This window comes from Ooceraea biroi, chromosome 5 (genome assembly GCF_003672135.1).
Source record: "Ooceraea biroi isolate clonal line C1 chromosome 5, Obir_v5.4, whole genome shotgun sequence".
In the NCBI taxonomy this organism is placed as follows: Eukaryota; Metazoa; Arthropoda; class Insecta; order Hymenoptera; family Formicidae; genus Ooceraea; species Ooceraea biroi.
In genome coordinates this window covers 6,254,741-6,267,757 of record NC_039510.1, presented here as the reverse complement: position 1 = coordinate 6,267,757, position 13,017 = coordinate 6,254,741, and the positions used below count along the sequence as shown (strand labels likewise).

Genomic DNA, 13,017 nt, shown 5'->3' with positions numbered 1-13,017 from the left:
TTTCCTCGAAGAAATGCATTCATAAATCAGAGAGGTAGATGAGATCGGCGAGTGCGGTCTATCATCCACCGGTCTATCCGCTTTAATGCCTCCGATTTGTGAGATTACTACTTCGCAATCATGAAAATTGCGGAATGAGATCGCAGCTTGCTCGGACCGTTTGTGCCGCATTCCGAGCTCCCCAATGATAAACAATCCGCCGTAACAATGTGTACTATGCGTGCGGAATCCCTGAATCGACCGCGTTCTGGCTCGCGCAAGAGTCGAGGGTTGCTCGTTGCAAGTCGCTGGATTTTCTTCTCATTCGCGTGGATAACGTTCCGTACGACACACAATTATTCCCATCGTGACATCTCCGATATATTCACCGCGAATAAATAATTGTGACTCAAGCGTTGCTTGTAAGATGTATCCTTGGCGGAGTCAGCCAGGATTCGCAACTTGATTGCCTGCTAATTAGATAATATAATTAAACAATATAGATAGTAATAATGTAAGCTGTACAAATGATAGCCGACGCTGACTGATAATATCAGGGTTCCAGCATCGATCTTCGCCATTGTAATTCTCCTTAGCCTTAGGGCTTTTTCCAAGCATTAGTGGATTTTCCCCTTCGAAGAGAATCAGCTGGCTGCGATGAAGGGGCTGCCAGAATTCTCTTTATTATCAGGCAGCCTATACTGTCACTGTATGGATGTCATAAAACGAACGTGTACTCAAGTCCTTACTAGAGCACCCCTACTTTCAACATGGATCTTCCACTTGCCACTTTGCCACCTTGAATCAAACTTTCTCTCTTTAAGTTTCAATCAAGGGCTTCTTCCCTTTATCTATTTATCTATCCGTTTGCCAATTGGAAACTTCGTAGTTACCTTATCTGCATCGAGATACATCGAAGATCAAGTTAAAAGTTGATGCACGATTTTCAAGTGGAGACTTCCTCTATCGCGATTATCGAGGAAAAAGATTGATACAATGAAACTTTGCTTAAGTAAACGTTTTCCAAACTTTTTATATTACAGATTTATTGCACATTATTATTTTATACAATATTATATAAAATTTCAAACTTTTTATATCAAGACTGTCTCAGATCTTTTATACAAAATTGATAAATGGCATAATCGCGATAAGGAATTATTCATCGCTGATGCGTAACTTATTGAATATTTATCTAAACGCCCACGATCGTTGATCTCGTCGCCGTCGCGCGTCGGTTCGACTGCTCTTCTTTCAAGCATAACTCTTTTTGCCCGTTTTTCCTTGTGATGCAAATCGATTGTCCCGTTGTCTCATCGGCTCGTCGGACCTCGTTCCGTCGCATTGCTTTCTCATCGCGTAGGCGCACTCGAGAAACGTATTTATATTGTGCAAGAGGACCGCGCGCGCGTCCCGCGTGACATGCACAATGTCTTCGCCGACCAATTCCGCGCCTCGTTTCACCGCAGGACGGGCGTCCTGCGGCGGGGTAGCTCGAGACTCACTTGAGCAGAACGTGTCTCGCGCAGAGAATCGTCCGATGCCGGTAAATAACCGAGCTAACTGCTAATTCGATTTGCTGGCCAACCCCCCGTCTCGCCCTTTACCCTCCGATTCCCTCGCCGTCAGATCCAATTAGCCAAAGAGTTACGAGGGCTTCGCAAGAGCAATCGACTGGTCTCTACAATTAAATTTCACACGTCACTGTATCAATCATCGCTTCGGATTCACTTCACTGGAAACGGGAAAATGTTTCTTCCCGTCCCCGGGAAGTACAAACAGTACAAGCTTATAAATCCCTGGACAACGTTCGACATTTTACGAGACACTCGCGCAGGCATCCGTAAGACGTCCCAATTCCCCCGGCGTATCCTGCATCTTATTTCGACAGATCGTTACATTTCCTTTCCATGAGCTTTTCCGCCTTTAATCCCTTCATCCACTCTAATACCTGCAAAAAGCTTTTTTTATATATGTATATTGCAATTTACTAGTATCACGACGTACGCAGCAACGAGTTTACGTTAAAACGCGGCCAAAAAGGTAATAAAGAAAGGAAAAATGTTTGCAAGAAAAATATGTCGTCACACACATTGCGCTCCTTCCGTATTCCAACGAAATATTACAGCGATTATTCGCGGAAATTGCGATACAATATTTATTGCGAGTCTACGTAGCTATCGGGAAACAAACGTCCTTGTTCAAATTCAATCTCCGGTACGATACATATCCGGCTAGAGAGGAAACGCGCGACTTGCGTGTTGTCGCGTTTTATATATACAATGTACGTGCTTGCATATAAATTTTTTAGCTCCGGCGCGCGTCTAAGAGCCAGGCTTTATGCGCAGATGAAGATAGAATAACACACAAGTATCCGGCTCGCCGTTGGTGCATTCGTTCTCGGGGCACTGCGGGCTCTCTCTAATTTAAAATAACGAGACACAGGAATCTACGGCGCGTTCCCGTGTCTGAGTGTCGCCTGCGTTTCAACGTGCAGCTAGCGTTAAAATTTTCGCGCAGGAACGAGGAAGTCCTCGCTGCACTAGCTATGAAAGACGGGGAAACATTTGGAAGCCACATAACGGGCATCCCATTAAGGGAGCGGTACTTTCCCTTTTGCGGCAATACTGTCGTTCGACCACGCGGAACTGTACGCCGAGCTTATGCTAAACGCGCGAGAACACGGGATCCCTCCCGCGCATTCAGTCTGATTGTCATGCATTATTAAAGCACACCCGGCTGAGCACGTCCAACGAGCTTGAACCGCCAAGTTCTTCAATTTGTGCGTGGAAGATGTCCTAGATACCGATTTACATTGGATTACAGCATATATCCGCCCCGTTTGTTGAGTGTTTTTAACAACATGTTAAAAGTATTACAACATGCAATTAAATTTTATTAAAAACACTAAAAAGACGGAACGAATATATGTTACAACTCTTGTCAGTATATTTACTAGATATATGTATAATATATTTAATTATATATAAGATATATAATGTAACATATTTTTAAATAGTCAATCCTTGCTCGAAAACATCAGAACATGTTCATTTTAATCCGATACTAAGGAGGTTTCCTATTTTTCAAATTTATATCATACTTTAATATTTATAACTCTTCTCCTTGCAAGAATTTCAAATTAGCTCGCCGAGAGATGATACCGAGAGCATTTCCTCTGCAGTCGTGTCCTATTTTTGCGGAGATAATTGTTTGGAAATTATACTGCCGTATGCTTGTTTAAATAGCTAAACCGCTGTTGTGTCTTTCTCAAGAACGCTCACGGATGAAGGGCGTAATTGTGAAGCTTGTTATTAGCAGATCGGAGACAACGAACAATGAGACAAGACAGACCTTCTACGTCAATTATTCGTAGCATTATAACTTCTACATTATAACTTATAACGTCGCATTCGATAAGAGACTTAATCGATTGCTCGCTCCAAGCCTAACATAATGTTTAAATCGATACACGAATATTTAGAGTAAGCGGCTTATTCGATTCTCTCTGCATTCAAATATTTTGGACTTAATTCAACCGTTTTGCTGTTTGTTAGATTCCAACTCCAATAATATAGCCGACGACAGTTGCAGCAGCGATTTCCGGGTTCCAGTAGCGAACTCGTTTGGCCGAGGCTCGCTTGGATGAGGATTGATCGAGTGGCCGCGGGCGGAAAATCGGCGTTACGCGCGCAGATTTCGGAATCGCATCTGCGAAAGTGCGAAGTAACGCGTTACGGCCGCGTCGAACCGCAAAACGTTAAAATCGACCTCGCCGCGGGAAGCGTCGTCGATCTAACGGCGTTACAACTTGCAACTTCTTCAAACGCGAGCGTGGTCTCCCTCGCGCTCCCCTGATGCCCGGTCGTTCGCGATGACGTCCCGGTTACTCGAGAATCATCAGCGTACGCGCCAATTACGTGCAACGGGTTCATCCAGACGAATCGTCGTCCGCCTACGTATTCTCATCCGTTCGAGCATTCTGCAATGAAAGCCTCACTCGAAACGCCAACTTCTCTGGCGGTCATCGTATCCGCCATGCCGAGATCTTATCTCCTTAATAGATATCAGAGACGGCGAGGCATGCAAATGAAGTCTTTTCACCCCTCGGCTCCCTCACACTCGCAGATAATTCACTAACGGTAGCCGGGTACGGGATTTATTATATCCCCGTAATTTTCTATTTCGCTTCTCGTACTGCTCTCCTCGCGCTCTCGAACTTTGCCGACTATTACTGCAAGACTCCTTCGCGCGTTCCATCATTCACTTGAACGTGTCGCTCATGCCAGTTTTCCTGATTCGTGAGATAACTTACTTGCTGCGGAATAATAAACTAAGTAATTAACTAACTAATTAACTTATTTCTGTTTTTCTCTCTCTCTCTCTCTCTCTATTTGTGGCTTCAATGATTTTATATTATAGTTAATTCCGCGATGAGAGAGACGGCGTGGCGCGAATCGAATAATTGGCACACATGACCAATTCTGGGACATTAATATTTATTCGCCGTATAATATTTACTCGTGCGATGTTTAGTCGCGTGATACGCGCACCAGCCTTTTTCATGGAGCGCATTTAATTAACATAATTAACAATAGTGTTTTGATATTAATTAACGATTACGCATTTGGATGTATCGAATGTCTGCTCGTACTCGTAGCTTTGTTTATTATTATTTCACGGAATCGATGTACGGAATACATCACAATTACCGCGATGTATTGTATTATACATACCAAAAGAAAGAGAGGAAGAGAGAAGAGAGGAGGGAAAGAAAGAGACTTTCTAATTTTAATCAATGATTAATTTAATACGATTAAGGGAACGCTTAAGTTAATCAACATTAAGGAATATTATACTATTTCATTTTGCGGGTCGCTCGTATTGCTGAACCTGACTCCACGTACGCGATAAATGACGTCTCTCTTTCTTTCTCTCGTCGTTTCATCCGCTTTTCACGGAAGCGGCTCTTATTCAACCCCTATTTTTCCCTCCCGGATCGACGTATCGTCAGATTAAATACCGAACGCGTTTAAAAGACAGGTAGCCGACGTCCCTATGCGCGTAGTACACGTGTCCGTGTGTGCGTGCTCGCGCGGCTCTCGCGCGTGTGCGTATGTGTGAAAGAAGCGGAGAACACCCACGTCGATTCGATACGACGTCTCGGACGATCGGAAAAACGTAGAGCGCACCGGAATCGCCGTGCGATCCTCGAACGTTACATGCGTCTTCGAAGGCTTCCATCATCGAGGAGATCGGCGGAAGAACGCGGATTCCGTACTCGATTCCTTGCAAGACCGGTGTAATTCGGCCGTTTCTCCAAACACTTTTTGTCTCTTTTCCTCTCTTTCGCTTTCTATCCTCCTCTGTCACGCGTCCTCTCGTACTCCTCGACCCCTTCCAACTCACTTCAGGCAGGTAACGTGCCAACGCAATGGCGCCTTACTGGCTGCACCTGGGATAACCGTTCGCCAGGTTAGAGCTCGCGCCGATTGGCTGACCGGCATAAAGCGCGCTGCCGATTGGTTGGCGGCGCGGTTCCGCCGGCACGTAGGTTTAATCTCGTTTACCGTAGGCGCGCTGGCGTTCAGTTTAAGTTACCTCGGCCGGTCGGTCGGTTGGTCGTGCGTTCGCTCAAACCGGACGTGAATGTTCTTCGTTGAAACCTCCGGGATCGTCGCTTCTGTTGCCGCGGACTGTCCGTGCCTCCGGCGCGTTTCAACCGCGACCGACACATCCGAATGAAACGTCGCGGCGATACCGGTCGGTGAGTATCGTCGGCGAACGTAAGCGAAGACGCGTTCTGGCGTCCGCGCGGCGGTGACACCGATCGTGTGCGCGCGCGCGCACGCTCGCCGTACGCTCGTCTGTTGCTGCTGCATTGCGCGAGCGCGTCAGCATCCTCCGCCATCTCAGGCGGAACGTGTTACTGCCAGACACGAGCGTGTGTATCCTAGGCGACCGTTGTGTGCGTGTGTTCGTGCGGGCGTGTACGTTACGTATATATATCGGAGCGAGACGCGGGCACAAGCGAGTAGGCGCGCGCGCGCGCGCGCGTAACGGCTCCGTTTCCTCCCTTTTCTCTTGCTCGCTCGCTCGCCCGTCGGTATCGCGCGGCCGCGGCGCCGAATCGCGCCCATGCATACGCGCGTGTACCGCGATTGGTCGGTGTGCGTGGTATTTTTGAAAAGTCGCGTATACCACTTCATAATACCTGCCATCTCACTCTCTCCGTCTCTCGCTTCCTCTTTAATCTCGTCTTTCCTTCTCCCGTCTCTGCCGTTATAACCGCAAGGAGCGACGAGGGAACCCGCGCTGCTGCTGCTGTTGCTGCAGTGCACCCGCCGTATGGACAATTTTGAGAAAGCCGTCCGGTCGCGCGTCTCAAGTTGCCCCCTTCCCCTTCTCTCAGCCGCCCCGTTGGGTCCCGTCGAGTCGCGTCGGTCGACGGACGAGGTCCACGCGAAGTTGCCGCCGCGTTGCGCGCGCGAGGGGCGTCCCTCTTCTCTCGGCCCGCGCCGGTCCGTCGTCGTCGAGTTCGTGCGCGAACGCGCGAATGCGCGCGCGAGTCTAGCGGAAAGTTCAAATTCGCAAAGTGACAGGTAGATGATCGCTGCGACGGAGAGAGAGAGAGAGAGAGCGGGCCTCCCCTTCTTTGTTCGACTGACGGTCGTGCCGCGCGACGATCGAGAGGAACCGCCGCGCGGAAATCGATCTTTCGGCCAACTTCAGTGCGATGCGTCCCCGACGTCGATCGCGTCCGCGTCCGGAGATGCGCGAGTGATTCATACGCGGCAATATTCTTTTTCGAATTCCAGCGTAGAAGAATGAAACCTGCCGAAATCTCGGCTCCTCCGAATGGCGACGGCTCCGAAACGAATTCGGATGAATGACGCGAGTGAAGGGACGAGCCTGGATGGCACGCCGGTCCACGATGTTCTACGAGTGATCGCGATATAAACGGCCAAGTTGGCTGGAGCTGACCGGAGCGGATTAACGTTCCGACTCTTCCCTCGCTTTTTTCATTATCGCGGCTGTGTGATTGTGCGCGAAAGTGCCGGGATTTAACGGACACGACGCAAATCTCGCGGAGATCAACCGAGATTTTTCGTTCGCGTCTGTGTTGAGCGCGACGAGTCGTGTACCTGTGCGCTGGTGTGCGGTGCGAGGTTAGGATCGAGTGCCGCTTGGAGAGAAAGAGCCTCCTCCCGCTCTTTCTCTTTCTCGCTCCTCTCTCTTTTTTGTGCTGGAAAAAGGAGAGCGGAAAGGATCGGTGTTGCACGAGCGCGACGAAATCGGAATATCGGATCGGATCGACGATCACGTCAGCGATAGAGAGGAGCAGTCCCTCGATCGAGATCTGGATTACGCGGGCGCGTCGAGGATCGCCAAGATTTTGCCAATTCGTAAAAAAGGTGAGTGCCGCGCGCAGTGTCATTGTAAACAGAAATCAAGAGTGCTGACACTGTTGAAACTCTCCGCGGATTGCTTTCGGATACTTGGAATTCCGCAACGTATCCGAATAATAGGAGCGTGAAATCGCTGAAAATGGCAAGGTGGAATTATATGTTTACTGTGGTATGTGTGTGTGATGCATGCTAGATATAAATAAGTGCATATAAACACGTACGCGATCAGTAATGCGACATGAAATTTTAATATAAACAAAATATGATAAAAAAGGAATAATCGGAGATTGATTGTTCTCGACTCGGACGAGAACTCCGTTCTTACCTGAGTTTTTCTCGAAAGTTTTCGCCGCGCTGTTGAAACGATCCAAGGTTCATCGGTAATCAACCATGAAAACGTGACGACTCGTGCTGAAATAGCCCCGTGGTGTGAAAAATTAGGCCGGTCCGTCGAATCGAAGCGAATCGACCGAAACCGTCGTTTAATTTACCATACAAACGTGACAATCGGCGTATCGAGGCACCCCCGTGGTGCCCAAAACCTGGACCGATTAAAGTTCCACCGGTTTCACGTTCCACTGTGAAAGCGATATAATTCCAACTGAATTTGAATTTCGTCACCACAAACGCACGGCAGAGTGGAGCTTCTCGTTTATTCGTTTGTTTCGCGACAACGAGCATGGCGATTAACGCGCGCTGTCGCGCGTTGACACGAGATAGAATAAAAATTATATCAGTTTCAGCGTTGATCGGCGAAACGCTGCGCGCTGTGCGTCATAAATTCCGATTCTAAAATTAAACAAACGGCGCGATGAAATCGAGAAAATGACCGAAACTCTCGGCGAACTCTCGGTCCTTCGCATTGCACGCTCGACCACTCCCTAAATACATCCATGATAGTGTACGCGAACTTCATTTTGGCTAACCGGTTTTAGTTACCGGTATTAGAGCGGCGATCCTATTAAACGCGCCACGACAGCTACTCGCAATACGCTCCGAAGTACGCTGTAATCGGCGCGATTTCGCCACCGCGTACGCTCTCCGGTTAGCGTACTTTCGCGAGAAAGTAGCGGCGTGGTAGCGAAACACACAATTCTGCGCCGCGAGACCTCGTTCCACCAGCGAATCGAAGAAAAGTCGGCTCGCTCGCGTGCTCGGTAGTTTAACCCTTTACGCTCCCAGGCTATCGATCCCGTGTGTATGTGTTTGTGTATGTGAGTGGGTGGGTGGCTAGGTGTCTAGGAAAGTCTACGGTAGTTTATGATTCGGAGTTGGAGCGGCAAACGTACGTCCATTTACCTTTCTGCGGATTGTAAATCGAATGATGTTATTTTTGGTACTATGTGCGCGTTGCAACGGGAAAACGCTTGTCAGCAAGAGAGACTGTGTGCCTGAGGAGAGAGAGCGTTTCGATTTCGCTTGAGCAGTAATTTTGTTTTAAGCGGTGTAAGAGCACTGCGTTTCATGAAATCTAATGATAAAGTGTGTCTTTGCACGCAGTACGCACTGAGCCATATCTGTCATTTTCTTTTCCACCGCGAATCTCCTGTTTCTATTTCTCCTGATTTTCCTTCAATCTTTCCTTTCTTTCTTAATATTAAATTTCTTTTCCAACTCGTGCCCAGGTTATTCGGGCACGTTTCATTTTGCATGACGCAAACAAGCAGTAGGAAAGTGCAGCTCGAAGATGGCCGGATCCACTTTTCACGTACTCAGCGGTGCTCCATGTGCCGAATCACTTATCTCTATTAGCTATATTTTCATTCAGAAGAAATATTGTACGAAACGTGCGGAATCTTCTGTCCCGATGGTCACCGGTGGGTGATTTATAGCGCCGGGAACCAACGGAAAAATTTCCACGCGCGCGAGATTGATCGCATCGCGGTTCCAATCAGCAGCTCTTCCGATCGATTGTCGTTCGCTTATTGCCTGTTTCTGGCGATTTGACCAAATGCAGGCGATTTGCGGCGCACGTGTGCGAGTGTCGGGTGTCGCGTGAGAACCGGTCTCGCTTTCCTGGCCGCATTTTCTAGCTGCATTTCCCGCCCCAAGGTTTCCTGTCCTCACTTTTCCTCCGTGCGAAACCGACGGGATAATTAAATCCGTCATTTTTCAGGGGGACACACGGACAGGGATGGCATGAGGGAGGGCTCCGGCAACGTTGCCGACGTGGTGAGTAAATTGAATGTAATTTTATTATTTCGGTGCGAGGACACGCGCGCAGGATTTTTTTCATTCACTGCCGAGGGTTACCGCTGATTGTCAGCTACTTTCGGAAGCACTTGTGTGGAAAGGACCTAATGAATATGCAAATGAATAGAACTGTTTAATCAAGTAAATTAATGTTTGAATTATATAATACCTATATGTATAACATCTCGTATTATGCATAAAGTCTAAACTTTTAATTACGTCCTTCGAAGACGATGTAAGTTTCTGTGCTTCTCAACAAGAAGATGATGAACAATGTAATCTTCCTGATGTAAACAGTCCTGTGAAAATTGTCAAAATCGAGGTAGGACACGAAGGATGATGAAGATCTATGTCATTACTATTATGCAAAATTTCTGATGAAATTGAGAGAGAAACTTACACGTATTTGGATAAATTACATAGATATTGCGCGTCCCGAGAAATATCATATTAGGAGTTATTAAACTTACATGCGCGCCCTTCTGCGCTCTTCCTATGACAGATTTGCCGAAATGTTTGATACTCGAAGCAAAGTTTAAGGCGGTTATCGTTATCTTTATGCTCTCGTGCCAAAGCGGCCACGTCGGGAACAGTCGCGCGAAGTATTTTCGAAAGCCTTCGGGCTGTTGGCGTCGAGAGAAGTAGGCTACCGGGTCTCTACCGGGTTAATACCCGGTAGAGACACGGTTAGGCGAGAGGAACGGGAAAAGCGACCGGTGCTAGAAACGAGTAGAAAAACGACGAGAGATTTGAATCTCGTGTTACTGTTATAATTGAACTGTAATGAAATATCAAATAAGATCGATCAAATAAAAGTTGATCGCGTTTTTGTGATTCTCTTGCGCATGTACGTTTGTTTTCGAGTACAGTAACTCGAGACGAAGAAGGGGTCTTCGGGGAAATGCTCTTTTTGCGTTCGACAAGTGCACTCGACATAGCGATCTATGAGTACTGAATTCAATACGCAAACACATGTGATATGTAAATACTATCAATTTTTATGACAATCGTATTTTTCATATTTTTCATTTAATTTTCTACTGCCTGCAGTGATTCTCGTGCAACGGACCACGAGCAGGTCAGACTAAAAATACAAAAAAAAATGAAAATGTAATGCAGTAATTCAAACAAGTATTTATTTTAATCACCAGTCGCTGTTTTAGTAACACCATCTGTACTTAATTAATATAATCAGTCATAATAACAACAATTTATTTAATAACGTGCATTGTGGCCTTGTGGGCTCACAATGCTAGATACTGCCTGGGAAACGCAAAATGTTCCCGATGCTTTCATGACCTTTGCTTTTCCTACCATTACAGAATCACTGCAGTTAATAATCGTATAAAAATACGTAATATTATATAACAGGAATAAATAATCGAGACCGTTCACCGGGTGGAAAAAACACGCGCAATTACTACACATTAATCGATTGCTAAAATGATGACGAAAATAACCAATTATCGAATGCCGTGTTATGCTATCATGTTGAATTCCGCATCGGTGGGGAAACACGACAGCTCTCCTCGGAGAGCAGACAGGTGCCAGCAACCGTTGCTCGTTACTCGTTACTCGCTATTCATTATCCAGTACGCGACAGAATTAGATCTCGTTATCGCCTCGTACGATTCCACGGTTACGTCGAATCGGCCACGTGTCGTAATGGACACGTAATCGATATTAATCGACACGTTTCGTGGCGGGGAACGTACTGTGTTTCGCTCGCCATTCGGACGGACGGTACCGTTCGCAATTAACAGTAGGGTATTAATTAGCAGATTTATCTGTGCTACGTATATATATTAATGCGGCGCAATGCGTCGTCGTCGTAAATTGTACATATCTTGTATCTCATTTGTTTCGTTAGCGCGCTTAAACCAGATTTGGACGTGTTTTCATTGCGTTATACTCGTGAAATTACTCATCGTGCCTTAATGAGAATTGTTTTTTAATATCAGGCTGCGCATTGGTCGATGCGTAAGCTTCCAGAGTGTATTAAATTCAGTTTATCCATCGTATATCAGTGTGGAGCTATTAAGGTATCAAGATTTTGCTCGTTGATTATCTCGAAAAAAACTTTCCCACCTTCTTGAATTTTTCGTTAACCGACGAGGTCCCGCACGCATTAGGCAAATGTGAGTCGGAATCAGATATGATAGGAATCTCGAATCCCTCCATTATCGCCACGAAGAAAAAGCCATGGATCTAGCTGCCAACGGCACATTACCGCATCTACGAGATAAGCAAATAGGTTTTTAATGACATTCGTTATCCATCCCTTTTCCCTATCTCCCTCTCTCTCTGTCTGTCTCTCACGATAGCGTGATGGAGGCGGATTCGCACGTGTGAACGACCTTCCAAATTTTATTTTCGATTCCTCTGTTCCGAACTCCGATGGAACTCGCTTGAACGCGCCGACGAAAGCACTGCGAATACAAAAGCTAAATGATAATTCTGATGCTGTCTACATTCGATGTCGTTTCTCCTTCTCTTCAATTAAGAGAAGCATCCTCGCCTGAAATCTGCTGATAGCGTACGAAGCGTTCTTGTTGATCTTCCTTATGAAAACAATGAATCTCGAAGGGTATAAACCGCACTGCTGACCAAACGTGTGTGCAAATGTGCGTGTTAACTCCGTAGCGCGGACATATTAAGGTGGTTGCTTATTGTACGAACAAACAAAGTCGAAATCAAATTTATTTGGAGTTCTCTTTGACATACTCGCCATGCAACGTTCTTCTCGTACGTTCATTGCTGGTTAGTTTAGTAGCCAGAGGCAAGTAGGTACGTACTTTGGTCAACCGCCGATGAAAGATTAGCATGCAGTATCTACGTAAAAGGAAGATATTACGTTAAGTAATAGTCTGACGAATATAAACCGGATAATTCCAACTAATACCTCAATGTTGCACGCCGGCGGTTCGCCCCGCGGTCAGCATATTCCCAGTTATTTGAACGCTCTGCCAGTGCAATTTTGGCTCACGTTCGACCGTGATGGAATACCTGTCCATTAGCACGTTGCAAACGGGTGTTGCAATTGTAATCCAAAGGGGCATAAATCTTTTATCGCAATCATGTCGAATTAGTCGAGTTACTAGAAGGACAGAAATTTTGGAACAACTGCGACCATGTCGGCCATTGAATTATAAAATACATTTAAGAATTTTATCAATCGTTGAGGTATTTCAAAAACAATAATAACTTAAAGTTTTTTGTGTCATGTATGTGAACCGTGTCGACGGGAAACATTAAAATGTATTCGAAAATGTCAACGCGAGCCTCGTTACGATATCTGTCCCCATTGGTTCTGATTAACTGCGTCGATCGATGGCAAGGAAAATAATTCAGTTTCCATCAATTAATTGACGAATCAGCACATTGTACCGCAAATGAATGGACAACAATTTTTCTTGTCGGTCCAGCGTCCCGTGAA

General features: G+C 46.3%; 1 protein-coding gene across 1 annotated transcript in view; it reads left to right on the top strand.

Annotated features, from left to right (window-relative positions):
• The first annotated feature begins 7,311 nt into the window (after window positions 1-7,311).
• Window positions 7,312-13,017, top strand: part of LOC105287490 (probable basic-leucine zipper transcription factor N) — a 45,256-nt gene continuing 39,550 nt past the window's right edge. Inside the window, exons 1-2 of the mRNA XM_011353088.2 lie at window positions 7,312-7,394; window positions 9,505-9,560. Of these exons, the coding sequence (XP_011351390.1) occupies window positions 9,528-9,560 (33 nt within the window). The 5' untranslated portion in view covers window positions 7,312-7,394; window positions 9,505-9,527. The remainder of the gene's footprint in view (window positions 7,395-9,504; window positions 9,561-13,017) is intronic.